Below are 22,390 nucleotides of genomic sequence, written 5' to 3'. Positions count from 1 at the left end.
ACTCTGGACTACTATAAGTGTTTGCAGACAACACCACGGCAATGTGGTACATCAAACATGAGGGACCAGATCTTATCCTGTGTGCAGACTAGCCACAGTAGCCTGGGATATAGCTTTTCAGCATAATCTCACTAGATAGCCATCTTACATTCCATTACAGCAAGACTGTGTGGCAGGCAAGCTGACCAGGATCACATCAGGCCCTCAGAAATGGAAACTAGATTGGGGGTCTTCCAGAATTTAAAACAACTTTGGATAAATCCTCAGACAGATATTTTTGTTTCCACTCACAATCAGTTGACAATTATTGCCCAGAACTCCATGCAAGAAGGCCTGGAAAACAGATGCCTTTTTCTTTTCTTCAGACAGAAATGTTCCTGTATGCTTTACCACACTTTTTAGAGACATAAAAAATAATAACCCTATGAGCCCTATAGCTTTACATTTTTTACTTGTCATAGCAGTGACTTTTCACTGTTAAAAGCTTGTATTTTGGAACATATTTCAGAAACAGATGAAGTGTTAATGAAAAAGAAATTATTGTACAAAGAAACTCTATATATTTTAAAATTAAATACACTATCTCCAGCAGGTCTAAATAGTGAATGTAATTGGAGAGTGTTTCTTTAAAATGTATATATGATTATTTTAATTGATGTTACTAATTAGATGATTGTTTAATTGTATTTAAGTGAATATATGTGTGTGTATAAATATGTATGCATGGTGTGGCATATTTTGTAACTCCAGGAAGGCTGTGCTGAGGTGTCAGAGTGTTATTCAGTGTGACTAATCTATTTAATACAAGATTGGTGGCATCTTTTTTGCTGGCTTTGTAGTCTGGTATGTTTTAACACTTGCTTGGCATTTTTTTATATGGTGAGAGATGGCCAGTGGATCGCTGCAACAATTGCCACGTATTTTTCAAGATGATGCATCTGTTTCTGCTACTTTCCGTCCACTGGGTGAAACTCAAATGGAGCCGAGTACCTCTATATCCAATGCTGCCCCTGTTAAAACTTGGGAGCGTCTGTTAGAAGAAGGAAGAGGGAAAAGATCTACAAGCCCTTTAATAAAGTGGGTAAGGCTAATACAGTACATTTGTCAACAGCTGACCGTACTAACTTAGAGTCACTTGAACGGCTGCTGTTCAGCGAAAATGCCTTACATTATAATATTCTAGGCTTGCAGAGATATTTGGATATAGACATTATCCCCAGGGGGTTAAGTTCTGTAAAGAATCCTTCTGCTGCCTTTGATACCTCTGATGTAACTGAACTAGAGTTTGAGAAAAGAGGGATTGCTGCCTCCCATAGGTGTGTAAGGGAATGGCTGCTTATACTGATAGAATGAGATAGGTGCAGTGGTAGCATTGTTGCCTCACAGCAAGAGGTTCTTCTGTTCGATTCTCGGCTGGAGTGCGGGGAGTGCCTTCTGTGTGGAGTCAGCATGTCCGCCCTGTGGTTTGGTGGGCATTCGAAAGACATGCATAAATAGGCGTGCCTTTGTTGAAGGTTGAACGTTGAGCTGGCACCTCGGCGTTCGTCAAAAATCTACTGCCAATCATTAGTGGTCCGGAATTCCGCTGTGGCAACCCCTAACCGGGAAAAGCTGAAAGACAACAACAACAACTGATAGAATGAGATACCCTAAAACAGCTTAAAGTGAAGGCTGAAATTGCAGCTGCTTGTGATGAATTATCTGGGCAGCTGGGTGGTTCTAAGTTTGAACAGTGGTTATGTTCTTTAAATATCAAGTTAGAGGAAAACTCTAGTGAATTTATACAACCCAAAATCAATAAGTTACAAAGAGACATTAGAGACTATGATTCTGGTTTGGCTTTTAAGAAGGTAGTCAATCAGAATGGTACCAGAGGCTTTAAAAAATGCTTCTGGGAGATGTAAGAAACACCAAAATGTCTCCTCTGCCTCTACAGATGGAACTAATACTTCTGCAGGCTCTGATAATGAAAATACAGACTATCCACCTTTGCCTGCTCCACAACAACCTAATTACATAAATAATATGTTTCAGGGCCAAGGGAAAAAGGGAAGAAAGAAGAATGGCTTCAATCAGCAAAACAGCTTTAAATGACAGTATGAAGGTAACAGACTTTCAACAGTTCCAACAACAAAATAAAAGGACCAAATATTGATTTTAAACATGTTTGCACAGTAGTTTGCAGTATAAAAAGATGTGATTTGAATAACTGCATTGTGAATTTATCTGGGGTTGATTTAAGTGAAACTGAAATATCTGTTTTGTAGTATGGTTTAAAGTTTATACCGACAGCTCTACCTAGAGCACATTTTATGAAAGCAGAAGTAAGAACGCTGCCCTTGGGTAATTCCTTTGAATATAATGGTGAAAGTATGTATCTGCAAGTGAAGATGAGTTGCTGTATTTCTTCTCCTGTGATTCTTCATTTGAAACAGCTGAAAATGTGAACGCATATTGCACTTTAAATATTGAAATGGTTACTTATACTTTTATACCTGCATTTAACAACCAGGTGATTTTGCAATTTTCCAGGTGATTTTGCAATTTTCCAAGATGCTTAATTTTGCACTAGATAAAGTTTTGAAAGATTTTTCTTCTGAGAAGACATTGTGTATAGTATGAGTAAGAATGAATATCTCTTTATTATCTTTATGTATAAGATCAGACATAATTATAAAACCCTCAGATAGAAAAATTGTTATGCACTGGAAACAATACCTGAAAATGTGTATGGACCATTTATCTGATGGCCAAGTATATAGGGCAGTAAATACTGATGTTTTTTATCAAGCTATAATGGATTTTAAAGAACTAGTAGCTAAAGGCCTAGGACTGGGCTATTTTACAAGAAAAGACACCCTAAATATATTTAATGTAGTAGGAAGCTCAATGGCTAAGTTTTATTGTCTGCCAAAGACACATAAAAATGTGAGCCCCCCCCCCAGGTAGACCCATAGTAGCAGCACAGAATTATTTTCTCCATAATATGGGAATTTTTTTCATTCCTATTTTTTGAACTATGTAGTTAAGTAAAATTTTTATATTAAAGACACTTTCCATTTTCTGGATAAAATAAAGAATGTTAAATGTGATAAGAATATTACTGGATAGTTATAGATGTAAAAAGTCGTAGTATTACCCATGAGTTAGGTATGGAAGCTGTTAGATTTTTTTTCTAGGTGATAGCCTGTTAGTAATTATGTGATGGAATTATTATATTTTTGTTTGAATAATTTGAGTTTAATAAAGCTCCTTTACCATCAAGTACAAAGTACTGCCATGGGTGCATCTTTGCACCCATGCATGCTAACCTGTTCATGGGCCTTTTTTGAAGTTGAGTTTTTGTACAGATTGAATTTTTTTGATAGTTATGTTATTTTATTTTGTAGATGTATAGATTTAACTATCTAGATGTTACTTTGACTATTAGGAATAATAATATAGTAACTAATATACACAAAAAAGGAATTGGAGATTATAATATTTTGGATAGTAGTAGTTGCCATCCACCACATACTTTGAAGGCACTACCTTATAATGAACTATTGAGAGTTAGCAGGCTATGTAATGATGAAATGGGTCTAGAAAAGGAAATAATAAAAACATGTATTAACATCAAGCAAAGGGGGTATGATGAGAATGTTATTTTAGATGCCCTTCATAAAATAATATATACTAGCTTACTTCATAATAGGCCTTTAGTAAATAAGATAAATTATAATAGAGAATTTAATACTGTGCAGGAGTACAGAAATGTTTATTTTGTTACTGTAAATTAACATTTTAGGTGAGAATTATTGATTAGTTATTATTGGCCCTATTTAATATGGAAGGGGGTAAAAAAATCTTTGTAGAACTGTAAATCTCTTAAGAGAAGTAAAATATTAAAAGACATGGTGGTACACAATGGAAATGTTTCACCTGGTGAAAAATTAAACTTACAGGTGAATGTGGCACCTTCCCTTGTGGAAGGTGTTCGGTTTGCCGCAACATTACCAAATGTTTTGAAAAAATAAATGGTGTAAAATTCTGTTCCACTTCGGCTTTTTCATATATAACTAAATCAATGGTATATGCTCTTGCCCCTGTAATTTGTTTTATACAGGAGGGACTAAAAGAATATTCAAGCTATGGTTGCAAGAACACATTAGAGACATAAAAAATAATAATGCTATGAGCCCTATAGTTTTACATTTTTTTACTTGTTATAGTATAGTAGTGACTTTTCACTACTAAAAGCTTGTATTTTGGAACATTTCAGAAACAGATTAAGTGTTAATGAAAGAAATTATTGTACAAAATCTCAGGCAGGTCTAAATATTGAATGTAACTGGAAAGTGTTTCTTTAAAATGTATATATGATTATTTTAATTGACAGTTGACTAATTAGATTGTATATATGTATGCATGCATGGTGTGGCATATTTGTAACTCCAGGAAGGCTGTGCCGAGGTGCCAGAGTGTTATTCAGTGTGAATAAACTATTTAATACAAGACTGGTGGCATCTTTTTCACTGGCTTTGTAGTCTGGTGTGTTCACTTGCTTGGTGTTTTTTTAATAAGCTGAACAGGATCACATCAGACCCTCAGAAATGGAAACTAGATTGGGGGTCTTCCAGGATTTAAAACTGTGGGTAACTCCTCAGACAGATTTTGTTTCCAGTCACAATCAGTTGACAAAAATTATTGCCCAGAACTCCATGCAAGAAGGCCTGGAAAACAGATGCCTTTTTCTTCAGACAGAAATGTTCCTGTATGCTTTACCACACTTTTTTGTTAAACTCCAGAGTCATTCTGAAGACTTGAGACTCTCCAAAGATAATTATGGTGACTACCTTCTGGCCCAAGCAACAGTGGTTCTCCCTTCTACTGGAAATGGTCATGGGAAATTACCACAAGCTTCATAAAAGACTGGGTCTACTCACACAGGACAAGGTGTGTTTTATACATTTTGATCCCAAACTGTAACTGTTTGGATGATAAAATACCTTCCAGGCACTGACTTTCTGAGGTCATGCAGCAGGAGTAAAGAAAACCTGCTAGTAGAAAATCATATATAAATGTAAAAGATTTTCTGTATGGTGCAAAGACAAGAATCAGAACCCTTTAAGGATAGCTTTCTCTGCTGTACATTACTTATGTGAGATACTATCCAGTAGTCTGTCTTACTACTTCATAAAGGTACAATGTTAAGCCATTTCAGCACATCTGTCCAATGTTCCCACATCTTTCAATGCAATGTCATATGAAAATATTTTTGATAGGGGTGCTGCATACAAAGTCTCTTATAAAACAAGTATTTCCACCTTGAGATCTATATTTTGCTTTGGAAAAATAAAATCTTGGCCCATTTGAGCCAGCTTAGCAGGTGAACTTGAGGATCTTAAAATGGAAAATAGTGTTACTGATTGCTTTGACTTTTGCAAGAAGAATATTTAAGTTGCAGACTCTTACAATGGGTCAACCTTATCTCATTTTCCACAAAGTTAGTTTTCATAAGAACCAGTTCTTCATTTATGCTTGAAGTGGTATGCGGGTTTATGTTGAGCCAAGCTATCCATTTCTGGCTCCTTTCCAAAGACTAAAAGTGAGGGAGAAAGGTTACTCCATATCTTGGATGTCCACAGAGAACTCAGATATTAAGACAAAATTAAGTCTTTTAGGTAATCTGATCGGTTGCTTACTTTGTTGGGATGGTAAGAAGAAATGACGTGTGTCAAAGCAGACTAGTCCAAAATGGTTGAATCATGCTACTTCCTTTTGTTATACCTTTTGTTATACCTTCTACAACTTGTCAGTTCCAGGTAGGTTCAAGGCTCATTCTGCCAGGGCCATGGCATCATCTGTGTTTTTTTGGAAAGTTTTGGATTCTACAAGAATTCTAGAAACAGCAATGTGGTCCTCTGTACATACCTTTACAAAGCACTACAAGCTAAATTCTTTCTCTGTCTAGGACAGACCATTCACCAGGGGAACCTGGACCTTCATCCTTCCTCCTCCCAGTCAATGCACTCTGCGTGTGTTACATTTCTCCTTTAAGGATACTCAAGAGTGTGGCCTTAGTAGCATCTATGCATGTGTCTTCAGTATGACATACACATTGGAGTGGCATATGCAGCTTGATGAATGGGTTATTCTGGATGCAATTTTTATGGAGAAGAGATGAGCGGCATGGATTTTTACTATTAATGGGTCATTCCGTGTATGTGTGAAATGCCCCAGTTAGGGATGGCAAGTTGATTATTCAGGCTCAAACCCTGCATCTTGAATACAAGACCTTAGCCTGAATCCTTTACAACTACCACACTACCAGCAAATGCATTTTAAGGACTGTTGAATTTCACTGCATTTTGCATTTTTCAATGCATTTTCAAGGAATGTTGAGTTTCAATGGAAGAGATGTTTACTGTAGCTCATGCTAAGTCTTTCAATGTGTAACTGTTTTGTTTAGCAAATGGTAGTCATCAGTGTTTATACAATACTTTTTTCAAAACAGTGTTAGCACATCAGATAGCATACTTGCTTCTGCTGCAGAAGGCTGTGGGTTCTACTTCCACACATGTAGATCGAGTGGTGATATTGCAGTGTCCTTTATTGGGAGATGGAGTTCTGGACTCTTAAATGCTTTTTCCTTTGGATGAGATGCCTAGTAACTATGAGCCTGTTGCAGGTTTGACAACCATTCTTTACTGAAATATTACCAACTTACCATTTTTTTAATTATAACATGGGTAATTTATTTTTATTTTTCAAGAGGAGGAGACACTGAATTTGTACATGAAACAGTGAAATGTAAAGTTGTTTGCCAGCAGCAACTTCACTAGTTATTGAAATATTTAATGTGGAATTATTCAAATGACTTTTACTTCTGCAGACATTGCGCATACTGACTGATACGGATTGTAATGACTGAAGTCTTAGTGGAATTTTGTGGTTGAAATGTTCTGTAATGGGTAGTTTTGTCATTACTGGCTTATAAATTTGTTTCATTGCTTACTGGAAAAATGTTCAGACTTACAAATTTAAAATGCAATCTGACAAGTGGTGCTGTATTATACAATGAATACAATTTAATACAAGCAGGGTGGTATATCAAAGAACACATGCATGTATGGATAGTCCAAAAAATGTGTGCAAAGGGCCTATGGTTTGAAAACAGCCCAAAGATCAAATTAATCCACCAATGGCGAGATGCAATTTCTTTAAATGTGGATTTCAAAGCGGTTTCATTGAACATGAGTTTCTCATTGTGAAACTGCATTGTTTGGTTTAGCAAATGGCTATCAGTGTTTGTGCTATAAAATTTGAAATGTTCTGTAATAGGGAGTGGTGCAGCCTCATAGCAAGAGGTTCTCCAGTACATTTCTTAGCTCGGTGCCTTCTGTGTGGAGTCTGCATGTCCTCCTCCCTGTGTTTGCATGGGTTTCCTCTGGGTGTTCCAGTTTCCTCCCACATTCTAAACACATGCATCTGGGGCATTTCTCCCCGGGCCTCCACTGAAAACACGCTCTGTCCTAGTCAGACATTCACAATCAACAAATGTTAAATATAAATAAGTTTTATATATCGCTAATCATTGTAGAAAGAATAAAGCAGTATGCACACTGTCAGGTTTGAAGAGTCTTTATCATAAATGGGAGAAACAGTCAAGTAATGAGACACTGGAATGGCTGGGGGGGCTGCTGACAAAAGTGAGTTCTGCCAAGTGGGGGGGGGGTGATTGATTCCCCTGCATAGGAATCCATTTCACCACAATCCGAATCTGGTTGGCAGAGAAGCTCTGAAGGGCTTGCCACCCAAATAACACTTTACCTTCATCTCATCTTGAACTTTGTAAGGGTTTGTGTGATGCGGAAGGTGCCCTTGAAGCTGGCTGGCTGTCATATCCTAAAGTATTGAGTTATTACTATTAATGGCATGTTTACTTGCACAACTACTTTTTATTAGGTAGAGACCACAATAGCCTACTGGCTACTGCTATTTGATTTAAATGTGCAACTTGTAACTGACTGCTTTACTGATCCTACATATTTTTGTCATTTCTACATTCCTTTTATTGCAGTTTTGAACATAACAGTAGTCACAGTTCATATTATTTTTCCTTTAGTAATACCCAATGCTATTACCTTTTTCTTGTCCATGCAATCATCCTCTTCTGACTTATATACCAGGAGTAACTTATCAACCTAGCCTTCTTTGAAATACCCCTTTAAATGTACTGGCCAGTATGGAAGCGCAGTCAGCTTTTCCTCTGCTGTAGCCAGCCTAATAGTGGAAGACTTTTAAGGCAGTATAGTAACTATCTCAGGCTTACTGAAGACTCACTGTTGCTACCCAATAATGATTCAATACCTTAGAGAGGAATGTATTTACTTAAATTAGAGATTTACTGAATGTGTTTTGAAGTGAAAAGTAAGCACTAAATACATACCTTCTCAAGATACAGGACATCCACTCAACCAGTTTACAATAAGGTCAGCAGAACATTATCTAAGCCTCCCAGGCTAAAGACTAAGAAACCTGCCTCACTAATTCACCTTTCACACTTACAGCCAGTATACATCTCTTTAAGAGTCACAAAAGTGCAGACCCTAAGCTCTCATTGGCCACTAAAATTGTAACTCATCACACTAATATTTTAGTAGTAGGTGGATCTATTTTCAGACAAGAAGACTTTGGTTAGTGAATGTTCCGATTATTGAGCATTTATTTTTATGCCAGCACAAACTACTGAAAAATCAAACTCAGTGTGCTGTTATTACGTTGTACAAGCCAGGGGTAGACACAATCTCAGTATGTTGTTATTATACTGTACAAGTCTGGGGCAGAGTGGGGAGCTGTAAGTTACCCTTTCCCCACTGCTGTGTAATCTCAGAGATGGTATAAGTAGCTGGGGTTGTGGTGGGTGTAAGGAACTTATACCCTAAAAACACACACACACACACACACACACACACACACACACACACACACACACACACACATATGTATATCTTCTATCTTTCTATTTATATATATCTATAGCTATATATATATATATATATATATATATATATATATATATATATGTGTGTGTGTGCAATATTTAATTGAAATGTATATTATGGATTTGTGCTCTTTCTGTACTATGTATTTGTATTTCTCTTGAGCTTTTCTCCCCAGGACTTCATTGAAAATGGGCTCCTTGTAGCCCAATGAACTATCCTGGAAAACAAACTGCAAATAAATAATAAAATAAAAAAAAAAAAAAAAAAATTATATATATATATATACATAGGTTCCTATCTAATGGCCGAAGTGATGGAATGCCGAATTACACGTTACCAAGACCTGTGTGCTGAACATACACATTGCCGATTATTTAAATGGCCAAATAACACTATGCCAAAGCACACTACAGTGGGGAAAGGGAATTTATTTGTTTCCACACTGCAGTGTGGTCTTGGAGTTGGTATATGTAAGTAGTTAGAAATGTTTTGCTTCACTCCCCTGCACCCCCCCATGTGGGGGGTTGTGCCCCCCACACCCCTCCTACTTAAATATACCAACTCCGAGACAGCACTAGAGTGGGGAAATGCATAAATTTCCTTTCCCCACTGTAGTGTGCTTCGGCATAGCGTTATTCGGCTGTTTAAATAATCAGCAATGTATACGTTCGGCACACCGGTCTCGGTAATCTGTAATTCGGCATTCCGTCACTTCGGCCATTAGAAAGGAACCTATAAATATATATATATATATATATATATATATATATATATATATATATATATATATATATATGTATGTTTTGTTTTAGCTACTTTACTTTTCAAACATTTTAGATCAATATTTTTACATTTAAGATTTTGAGTGTTTATTTATGTTTATAACACTCTGTCAGGCATTTGATCGTGGGCTGGATAAGAATAGGGTATTTCTGCAGGTAAGAGCTGGGATGTATCAAAGTTTTCTAAATGTCTCTTTCCAGACAAATATGATTATGACTTGATAGCGGTGAATGTGGAGATAAAAGACCGTAGACACTCTATCAAGAAGAACGTTGATAAGGATATGAAAGAGCTTGATATGCGTGTGTCTAAGGCAGGAAAGACAAGGGTCATTCATAATCAGTTAGGATGATGCCAAGATTTAAAGAGAAGATCATTGGTTTTAATAATAGGCTATATGGTTCGTGTCATTCTATGGGGATTCAGTATGTTGCAGCTTGGGATGAATTGCCCAACAAGTCTTCCTGCTTTGCCATGCATGGTCTGTACCTCTCCTGCCATGGATTTCCTACTCTACCTAAAGCCTATGCCACCCCCCAACACACACACACACACACACACACACACACACACACACACACACACACACACACACACACACACACACACACTGCATGTTCAGGCAGACCCCATCTGATGGGCATTCCAGCCTAGTGCATTCCAATTTGGAAATCATTAATGTGGTTCTTCTCATTGTCAGGAGTCAGAACAATAATGCCCAAACTTGAGTCTGTCCTGCAACTAGAACACATTATATACATATATGTGTACTTACAGATGACATGGCTTCAAAGCAATGAAAATACTCGATTCGTAATTATAGAGCCTGTCTTATTTTTAGCCTACTGTCATGTTTGGAGAGTATCAGTATTTGTCAAGGATTTCATCTCCTTAGGACAGATTACTTGGAACACTACAATTGAAACTCTAACTGTCAAAATCAGTATAAGCAAGACAATTGCTACTTCACACCAAACTACAGAACATCCTCTGGTGATAGCTATCCTAACACATCAGCTAAAATCCCCATTAAACCCATTAATTTTCTGCTGGGGGAGTACAACTAGCCATCAGTAAACTGGCTGACCTTCATTGCTAATAGCTGGTATGCCCCATGCTTCCTTGACATTAAAAATTGCATCTCTTTTTTTGCAGATAGTTAATCATCGAATTAGGTGCTGCAGTATCCTCAGTTTAGTCCTTGTCAGTATAATCATCTCCATATGTATTATCCCAACTTGTAAAAGCAGAGCACAAATTAGTGACCTTTTCATTTAAAATGGGTGGTGCTTCCTCTGTAAATATCACTGTGTTTAAGGACTTCACAGTAGCTCTTCAGTTACTAAACTGACCTACTTGCATACTGCTGTAATCCTCCTGCGATGGGCCACATTGCTAAAGCTGCTGCTTGTGTCTTTGACTTTTCCTCTCACTAAAATAGTTGCATTGATAAAGCAGTCCTTCTGTGCACTAAATATAATGAGAATTTTAAAAGCAAATCTGTATGTTAGAATGCCCATATAAATAAAATATAACAGAAATAAATTGCTTAATACTTATAAGAGGTCTTATTCTACCTACCTTAGAAGCATACCTAAAGCAAGCAGGTAGAAAGCTTAAAGGAACTATTAGGAAGCTTAAAGATAAGTCTGAAATTTAAATAGCCACTAAAACCAAAATTATCCTGAAATCATTCTTTACTATGTCAGAAGTTTTAAGATTCAACACGTAACAGTTTTCAGAGATATTCCACAATGCTGCACACTCTGACCTATAGGAAACAGGCAATATCTTAACTGGCCAATTAGTCTTTAGTTCTATGAGCCCTTTCAAAAGCTAATAATGTTTCATGCATGAGCTATGACAATGTACCAGCTTGTCTTATTATTACTGCTGAATATGAACTATCTGTGTCCCCTACTTATCCTGTTTCATTTAAAAATTTTAACTTGCATAAAAGTGAGGTCCTTCCTCTACTCTTTCTTCTCTGGAAGACTTAGCTATTGACTACTGATCCACATGATCCTACTTCCAAAGCACTGGCTTAGTCCAGTAACATTTGTATGATTAAACTGTATTCTCTCACCATGATACTTATTTATTTCACATTAAGTGCATTGTTCTGAGGAGTCTTGTCAGTTATGACAAAGCCCCAAGGCAGGTAACAATGGCATTGTTGCAGTTCCATAACTGAAATCTGATACAAAAAAAATCAAAAGCTACATACAGCCAGATATGGGCACAGAATACATGTACACAAACTGAAAAGCCATTACTGTAAAATACATAGAATGTGATAAGAAACAAAAAAGGGAAGAGACACATAAAAGGAAGAAGGGCAGCACATAGGAGGGTGTTGTAGAACATAAGTAATAAGCATAACAGAAGCAATTTAACAAGTTGGCAGTAGATAGAATGGATGAAAGGAGTCAGAGAAAAGGCTGTTCAGTAGTACAAGTAGAAAACAAAATGTAAAATCTAGAGATAAAAGTAATCTACAAAGGCGCTAGAGACATAAAGTTGGGAGAGGGAATCAAAATATGAAATTGTATCCATGATTGCTAATGCAGACACATTGTAAGGTCCCCCACATGTGCTTCTACAGGGCTTTATGAAAGTCTACTACTGTGGATATGCTTCTGATTTCTTGTGGAATTTTGGTTGAGAGCGTTGGTGCGAATTTACAAAAAACATTTTTAAGCCTTAGGCAGAGTGAATTGGGGGGGGGGGGCTGTCGAGAAGACTGTCAAAAGTGTTCTTGAGGAAATAACTGGAATCTCTAAGGAAAAGGAATTTTCAAAAAGATGGATATAAACAGTCATTTAGAAATTTGTAGGTAAGGATATTGAGAAGAAAATAGACCCTATAGTCAAAAGGAAGCAATTTAAATTTATTGATAGTAAGGCATTTGTGTAGTGTTTATGGACTTAGGATTCCATATCTGAGAATTTTTCTTCCTGAGTTTTAACCATTTGTATTAAAAGGATAAAAGGGGTGTTTTGATGAAACATTTATTTTGTGGTTAACTTTTATATCTATTTAACATTCATATTAAACGCTGGTTTGAACTCTGTTAAATCAAAGAGCATTTATGAGATCATCAAGATCAAATTATGGTTTTGATAAACTGTGCGATATTTACCATCTAAAGTTGTGAGGCATACAGATTGTGTGGCTCAGTTTACTGCTGATGTTTGCAAATGAGTATTAACTTTTAAACTGTTAACTGTGTTATGGAAATACATTGCTCAGGAGATTCTGTAGATGATAAAGCCAGCCACAATGTAAGGACCCTTTCCTTGCTTTCCTGATTTAAAGTTTGCTAGTACCTACAACAAAAAAGAAAAGTGCCATTCATGTACGTTACCTGATGGCTCATTTAAATAGCTATTAAATGGTCATCCTCACTATGGCAAGCTCTCCCCTTCAGCACACTATTGCTGCTTTAACATTTCTTTATTCATTCCTCAGTATATAAAAGGCATTAAAATATGTATGTTAACCATGAAGCATATCTTATATTACTTCATCTATTATTCTAATAATTCATTATTTTTTCAAAATAATATATCTTTCAAAAGATGAAGTACATACATATGCATCATGTCTTCATGTAGCTTATCTACTGTCAAGCAAAAATATCAATGAATGCTGCATTTATTCATTAACTCACTTCTACAGATGATGCGGACTGTGTTATAGTGCATTTCAAGTGAATATCATGCAATTGCCTGATTTCAGTAAGTACTACTGCCTTAAAAAGTGATTTCATATTGCTGCATTTTTATTTTAAGAAAATATAACTAACATTTAAGTCACTTTTTGGGTGATACTGTTGAAACCTAAACTGGATAATCTTTAATGGAAATGCAAGTAATAATAGAAGGAACTGTTTTCCAAAGAAATGGTTATCTTAAATGGGTTATGTTTGAAGTGTGATAAAATATAGTTAAATATTAGTATTTTTACACCCCTCTCTGTTTGCCATTCTGTAATATAACCAAGTCTGCAAAATATCAAATGATTAATAGCATGTACGTCATGCAATGGTTTCATGTCAAGTTAATGAACCTTTCTATAAGGTCAAACATTAATCCATTGCATGACAAATATGCACTTGAAGAAATTCAAATTCAGGTAGTTACAAAACTAGATTATTAAAATAACACTTTACTATGTTGAGAGTGAAACACTCAAATTAACGTTTTTTGCAAAAAACTCTAAGATGTATCATGGAATGCTTTTTGGCAGCTGAAAATATTTAGGATTTTAGCAAATGGTTGCATGTACATGTATCAGTCAACATTACATCCCATTTAGGGTGTCAGTATATGTAAGTTGATCAACAAAGTTTGGAGGCAGTATGATTGCATCAAGTCCAACATCTGGAGTAGGTACATACCATTGTGTCTTTTTTAATACAAATCACATTTCTTTGAGGCAATGTGCCATTTTGGGTTGTCCTTAAACTATAAACTTACTACCATCTCCTTAAGTTAAAAAAATAGAACTTGTACATATGGGCATTGATTATGACTGTGCCAGATCACCACTGTCAAAAAAATGGCGCTTTAGTCTTTGTAGTATTTTCGATTATGTTGAGTTGTCTTTACATGGTTAAAATCCATATTATAATCTTTGGCAAGTACAGAAACCAGAACAAGAATATATTTTCTCCATGTCATTTACTTCCAGTTAGCTTTGCAAGCATGCAGCTCTCAGTTATTCAGGAATAATTTAAACTCAAGAATATTCTTTACAAGTCTTGCTAATTTGTAATGAAACAGCCAAATAGAATTATAGCCCAGATCATGATGAACAAACTGAACTGTTTTTCTTAACACTTTGCTTTTCAAAAACAAACATAATTACATATTCAAAATCTTTGCATGCGAACCCTACCTTCACTTTCTTGGTTATACTCTACTCATTTTAATATACCACAGTACCACAACTTTATTTAGCCTCAGAACTGCTATTTTACACATGCATATCTATTTAGCCATCTGAACATTTATTTCAAAGTCAGACATTAAAAGGTCTTCATCTAAACAAAATTCGAAAAAAAAGTGCAGTCAGAATAAGGTCTTCACCAAAACGATATTCAAAACAAAGAAACAAGTGGTCAGAATATGTTGCCTTAATATATTTAATTGAACAGCTAGGCATGTGCATTCAAATATTAAAATGAATGAAGAATAGTGGGCAAATGCAGTATCAATTTTTAAAGATTATTTATTTAAACTTCCAGAAAAATACCAGCAAATGAAAAAAAAAGTGTAGCATGTGATATTAAGTCAAAGACAGAGGATGCAAAATAGATATGAAGAAATCATAAAACAATTAAGTCTCAGGCACAATTACAATTAAATAATACAGACTAAATCATGGTGCATGCTGAACAGACCAAACAAGTAGTGACAAACACAACTTACCACTTCCATCAATTGTAATTCTCTCTTTCCTCCACTGAGGTATTTAAAAAAGCTTAGAAGGTTATGCTAATTTCCATGTCCTCCCTGCAGTTGAGTCAGTTTTAAAGACATGCAGGTAGGTGCATGTGTGTGTGTGTGTGTGTGTGTGTGTGTGTGTGTGTGTGTGTGTGTGTGTGTGCCTTCTGTGAAGGTTGGGCACTGTGCTGGCAACTCAACACCGTAAAAACTCCACTGCTTATCAGTCTGTGGACAGGTGATCTGCTGTGGTGACCCCTAACTGGGAAAAGCTGAAAGACATTTGCTAGAAGGTTATGCTGTTGAAGTTTGACTGGTTGCAAGTGTACATACAGTTCTGTGGCACGTAACTCATTGTTTAAGCATGAAACATCCTCCATTGTTTTAATAACACTGACAAATGTGTGAATACTGACAGGATAAGGAGTAACTATGAAATACTTAACTCGTTTTCGTAATCCAAGAAAATGCTTATTTACGCAAGAAGTATCAATCCAAATAGGTACAGAAAGATTAAAAAAGTTATTGCATCATCACATTGATATGTATAGCAAAATAATAATAATAATAATACTAAATAAATGAATTGCTTGTTCCAGAAAACAATGGCTAAAACAGATTATAATGTAGTGCATATTGTAGCAGAAAGCAAAGTTCCACAATCTGCATCAAGTTAAAATACAACTGATATTAGAAACATTTAAATATGCCAGCTCCAACCAGTAAGATGCATTTTCAAATAAACTATTGAAGTATGGATTTATCATCTTTGATTGGGTCACTGTTAATTAACTATTTACAAACATATAACCAACCATCTGTATTAAACAATCAGGCTTTTTCTAAATTCAATTGCACCAAGATTCACTGTAGATAATAATATGCATGACTGCAATTGTATCCAGGTCATACCACCATAGTTGTTGACTTTACCAGCTGAACTGTTTACAAGCAAATAAAAGTATGCATGCTACAGGAGTAATTTGAATATCTTAATTACAATATTCATTTGGTTAGACCCTGTATTGTTTATCAGGAATGAGAATGAAATTCACTATGAGCAATATATGACAATACAGACCTGACATTACAAGTACAGCTTAGGTTAGCTATTTCAGTACATTGTAGTGAAGGCAATCTGCAATGGAAATGAACGATTTAACATTCATGAAGTGACCTAACAATATGTTACAAAACAGCTCACTTACCATTAACATTTCACTTGTAAGTGAATTGACAATATCTGAGACAGATGATCTGGTATCGGTTCGACGGTCTGAGTCATCTTGTGGTGGCTGCCCTTGTACTGGTGTTGTGTTCACTGGTTTAGATCCTGTTGGCATCCTGTTTGCAGAGGAAATTACAAATCATCAAAGTTTTATTCAACAGACTACATTCATGTATTAAATCTGTCTCAAAGGCTTTAGCAATAAAATGAAATATTTCAAATTTCTCTATTCTAATTCATCAGAATTTCATGCTTTGTACACATCTTGTTTTCTGTTTATTATTTCAATAGATGATACCTCAGATTTGCATTTTAATACAAGCTTATACAGTAAATTAGCACTTTCACAAAAGCAGATTGTACCATGCTCATACAATATGCCCAACGTTGTTTTACCATTGCCCACTGAGCATCTCATTTTGATACAACAGAGAGAATCTCTGTGTCTTTAGTTTATTGAGTCTCCTTTATTTATGGACTTTTTCTGCTATGTATTTGTTTTGATCCTTGAAGGTTGGCTGAAACAGTTAATCTAGAAATTAGTTACACTATGAGTTACATCAAGATGCAGGATAACCCAGATAGTGTTGATTCTTTCTTGATAAATCAGAAAATGAGGTCATTAAACATCCTTTTATTCATTAACAACGTATGTACGAGAATTATTAAATGACTGCATTATATATAAATGTAACTAGGATCGACAGCCACTTAGATATGTGATAGGCTAAGTGACCTGATTATATGAACTGGACCTTGAACCAGTTCGATATAATCATATAATGACTACTACATGTTAACAGACTGCATAATGGGATAATGAGTCTATAAAATAAATCAATGGAGGTTGAAGATACTGCCATTGTGTTTATTTGTTTATGTTTTTTTTATGAAATGATGACATGGCAGAAGAAAATATATAAATGTTTTAACTACTATCCTCTAAAACATCTGTCTTGAGTTCAGTATTAAGCATAAGATAACAAAAGATATAAAACAGGCGATTTTCACTAACGCAGATGATAAAACTAGGTAATGGAACCTTTCTAAACTGCCTGTATTTAACTATTAGGCAAATTCCTGCAAATAAGTGAAATGTTTTAGAAAATATTAACAATAAGAGGACCATTACATTATCGGGACTATATTAAAATGTTTAGTAAATGTTATATAAAGTGATGTGGTGAAATATTCTAAATTAAGAAAACAAACCTAGAGTTAAGGAAATGATGGCTTAAAATATAAAAAAAAGATTAAACTGCTAAAAAATACAACGTATTAGAAAAGTGCACATTTTTCAATGAGAATCCTGATTTAGTTATATATTTTATAGTACCATATAAGGAACAGAGAGCATTTACAAAATTAAAAAATGCCATTGTAGCTCATTAAAAGACAGTTTCATTTTTATTTGCTATACAAAACTCACTGATTACAAGCTGAGGCAAATGTGTGTGTGTGTGTGTGTGTGTGTGTGTGTGTGTGCTTGTAAATGAAAAATTATAATGAAATAAGCTTTATATACATATTATACTTAACATCCATTAACAATTTTAATCTGTTTAAATCTTCTTTTCATTAAAACAATATTTGGAATGCTTGGCACAATTATCATTCCTATTTCTAAGAATGAAGACAAACCTGATATTATACATTATTGAAAATATCAGCATCTAGAATTTGTGAAACTGTATGAATAATCAAGTATGCATTTTTTGTAACTTAATTTACTTTCAGTATCTGTGGTTCACTCATACAGTACACAAGCTTTTAGACTTGATCTGTGCCTAATATATTTTTTATACATCTCATTGATAAACTTATTTTGTAGAATCACAGATTAGTTTCAATTAAAATGGTAATAGTGTTAATAAGTTGTTTTAAATGTAGTTAAATACAACACTGGGCAGCAATGTGGTTTACAGGTTAGCATTGCTGCATCACAGCAAGAGGTTCTCAGGTTTGATTCTCAGCTGGGGTGTCTTCTGTGTGGAGTCTGCATGTCCTTCCTATGTTTGTCTGGGTTTCCTCTGGGTACTCCGGTTTCCTCCCACAATCCAAGACATATATCTGGAGCATTTCTCCCTGGGACTCTGTTGAAAATAGGCTCTGTCCTAGCCAGACTTTTCTGGTCAACAAATGTTAAATAAAAACAAAATAAAACATTCTGAATATTATCAGTAAATATATAAAGCAACTGGTGGGATGATAACACACACAGTTTTCCATGTCTAGAATCATTATATAAATATTACCTGTTAATGACATTTGAGACATTTATAATATGTTCTCTATATATAGTCTGTTGTATTGTAACCTTAGTATTAATGATTTTAATGATGTTCTTTATTTACTGTCTTCACATTTGACTGAATTAAGAAAGCCATTAAAAAATTAAAAGCTGACAAGAGTCATTTTAGTTTATTGTATCTAAAATAGAATTCTTCAAAGAATGTATATATCTGAGCATTATAATTAATGGAACGTCATTTTAAGACTGGCATTCACAGTTCAGGGCTTCACATTTTCATAACAGTGATCCGCAAATAGTGGTGCTGTGTGGATATACAAATCCCAGACTGTGAGCATGCATACCAAGATGCAAAGGAGTTGCTGTAAACACACCCCCTATCACAAAAGCATAACATGCTTAATTCATAAGTGATAGAGGGACAGATACTACTCTATTAAGGGGGCTTTACATGTATGCATATTAGTTTTGTTAATTAACATGAATTTATAATTAACTCATTTGCATATACAGTATATAAATAACCCTAAACTTATGCCAGTGATCAGTAGTTTTAAGGGAGAATATGGAGATGTGAGGGGAGATTAGTTGGTTCTTCTGCATACCTAGACATTTTTATTGAAGGGGTCATTTGGGGAAATGTTTCATTTTGGTACTTTGCATATCTGGACATTTTACTGACGGGTTGGTTGGGGAGATATTTCCTCTTAGGGCTTGTGCATGCCTGGACACATTACTGAAGAGCTCACTTGGGGAAAGGTTTTATTTTGGTACTTTGCATATGTGGACATTTTTTGGTACTTTGCATATGTGACATTTTACATATTTCCTCTTAGGGCTTGTGCATGCCTGGACACATTACTGAAGGGGTCCCTTGGGGAAAGGTTTTATTTTGGTCCTTGTGCTTACTAGAACATGTACTGTTGTTGGTCCTTTTGCAGGGATTGTTTTTTTTTGTGCATGCCTGACACATTACTGATACCTTAAACATGTTACTGAGAATGCCCATGCACACTAGGGCATGTGCTTACTAGAACATGTTACTGAAGGGGTCCCTTGGGCGAATGTTTCATTTTAATGCCCATGCACACTAGGGCATGTTTGAAGTGCTTGCTCAGGGAAATGTTTCATTTTACTGCTTGTGCATGCCTGAAGAGGTCACTTGGGTGAATGTTTCATTTTGGTGCTGTTGCATACTAGGAAATGTTATTGAAGGGGTCGCTTAGGGAAATAATTAGTTTGTGTGTCTGAGAAGTGCTTGTGCTTACATGGTCAGACTGCTAAAATGATTGCTGGGCAAAATAATTTGAGTTATTTTAGTGCTTGGGTAAACTAATGAAGGAGTTGCTGGGGGAAATAATTAATTGGTGTGTCAGGGAAGTACTTGTGCATACTTGGACAAACAAGTTTTTGGATGTGGGTACCACAGGGACATAGGACTATGAATTGCAAAACCGCATCATTAGCATACTGCGCTTTACAACATTTCACTTTTGCATCTCATTATTTTTAAGGCCTTTCACATTAGCATAATTGACCACAATGAATCTTGCCTTTGCTACGCTCATTTGGAAGCATCAAAAGTACCCTTATTGTATTTGCACAATTACTATAAATACCAGCCTAACACTTGTCTGAGAAAACTACAGAATTTAGTAAATTCTAAACTAAAAGCTGCTTCCTGTTTTCCTTCAAAAGATAATTCCAAAGATCATATTATTAAGGAAGACATATTCTTCCATAATTATATTGAAAACGTTGTACTGAATATGAGTTTTGCATTCTAACATAGCATATTTTATTAATCATTATAAAATGACACCAAGACCAGGGCCTATGCTCTTTCTTGACAAGAAAAAAAGTAAAGCTATTAGTAAGTCACAAAACAGGATATTGTACTGCCTTATGAAAATTAATTGCTCAAGTCATTCCTTGTCAAGTCCAACTTGCTGACAATAAGCACACATAACGTATAGTATATGACATGCACACAACTACCTAACTCAGGGATACATACTGACAAACTGTTTAATGCACACACAAGGACACATGTTACCTTTCATGAGGGAGTGAAATTGACACTTTCTCATACAGGGATTGTAGCTCCACCCTGTTAGTGTTCTGAAGATTCTACTGCTACTCTCATTGAACAAAATGTATTCGGAATACCAAAGTGGTCTTTCACTTTACACTAAAATCCACTAATATGGGCAACTGGTTCCTGTCACTCAGTAACCCAGCCTCAGCAATTCCATTATCAAGTGGACAGTTTTTTCAATACAGGAAAATCTACAACAAGACAAAATACCATTTGTCAACTTCTTAGAAACATAATCAAGAAGATAAAACAGTCAATAAATAAGCATTTTGGCAGGGATGAAAATATCTGCACCCCCCCACACCCCATACTATATTATATGCTAACTACAAGAGTGCACTATCATGTAGAAAATGGAACAGTCTGCGCTCTTTAGAGAGCAAATCTATAAATAGCACTTAACACATTTGTTCCATCAACGAGTGAGACACAAGAAGTGAAAAATTCAATTATGATACTCTTAATGTGTTGTATCATGACAAAATGAACTATAGCCAGTGGTTGCTAAAATATTTAAATTTCACTTCATCATCTAACTTGATACATAAATGGATCCTTTTCTATTTACAAACAAGTCTATTACTCATAATGCAGACATATGTTATCATGGAACAAGTTGTTTAGAAACCTAACAAATGTAATGGGCTCCATGACTAAAGCTCAATATATTAGTGATTGGCCATGAAATAGCAACAACCACAATTTGCTATTTCACTGTTGAAGTGTTTTTGTTGTTAGTGGGGACCTAATAATTTCCTGCACCCCCCTCCCCCATACCCCAGAAATGTCAATTCTGCAAAGTACCAGAATCTCAATCTGTGGATAAAAATTTAGTAAACTGCATATCTGTGACTGTGCATTTGAATAACAATCAGAAATGTGTCACACTTAAGCCAGACATGAGAGTTTAATGTCATTAAATAATCTGTAATAAGCACCCAGCAATCATGTTATATTTTATTTCAGTTGTTTTTATCTTTGATGATGTGCTTGTTAATTACTTGCCTACTTGGAATGTAAACTACAAGAAATCATTAAGGCTTAAATGTTAGTTATAAACTGAGATCTTCAGAGCTCAATTAAAACTGATGACTGACATGTTTTTCTTTCACTACTCAAGCTTCTCACTGCAATAAATTTACCTTAAGGTACACAGTAATTGTAATTATTATTATGAAATATGAAATATGACTGTTAACAATCAGAATTTTCTTCATCCTAGGAGCACCGAGAAACAACATAAATGTAGTATTTTTTTTTTTTACTTTTTGGGCATCAAGAATCTGCATATTATAATAATAAACCTTCAGCTTTTAAAATCTGTATGTTGAGTTCCAATTTAATATATCTACAGTAAAGATAACTAAATAATTAAAGATAGAACATTTTATTTTATTTTATTTTGCATTTAATTACCTAGATGGTCTGACTGGGGTGACAAACATACCCCCTTTCAACAGAAGCCCAGGAAGAAAAGCTCCATACTGGTGAGAAGACAATACAAATTGAATTATAACACTGTGAAATGCATACACAGACATAAGGTGCAAACAGGATACATAGACAAGTTACATAATCATAAGGTTAAGGTTA

General features: G+C 35.2%; 1 protein-coding gene across 1 annotated transcript in view; it reads right to left on the bottom strand.

Moving 5' to 3' along the window:
• The window catches only part of SYT7 (synaptotagmin 7), a 1,049,768-nt gene that overhangs the window by 509,247 nt on the left and 518,131 nt on the right, over nt 1–22,390 (bottom strand). Inside the window, exon 6 of the mRNA XM_044059178.1 lies at nt 16,429–16,564. Within this exon, the coding sequence (XP_043915113.1) occupies nt 16,429–16,564 (136 nt within the window). The remainder of the gene's footprint in view (nt 1–16,428; nt 16,565–22,390) is intronic.

The sequence above is a fragment of the Protopterus annectens genome, chromosome 17.part0, assembly GCF_019279795.1.
Source record: "Protopterus annectens isolate FY-2018-M chromosome 17.part0, PAN1.0, whole genome shotgun sequence".
Lineage (NCBI taxonomy): Eukaryota > Metazoa > Chordata > Ceratodontiformes > Protopteridae > Protopterus > Protopterus annectens.
This window is presented reverse-complemented; position numbering and strand designations above follow the sequence as displayed.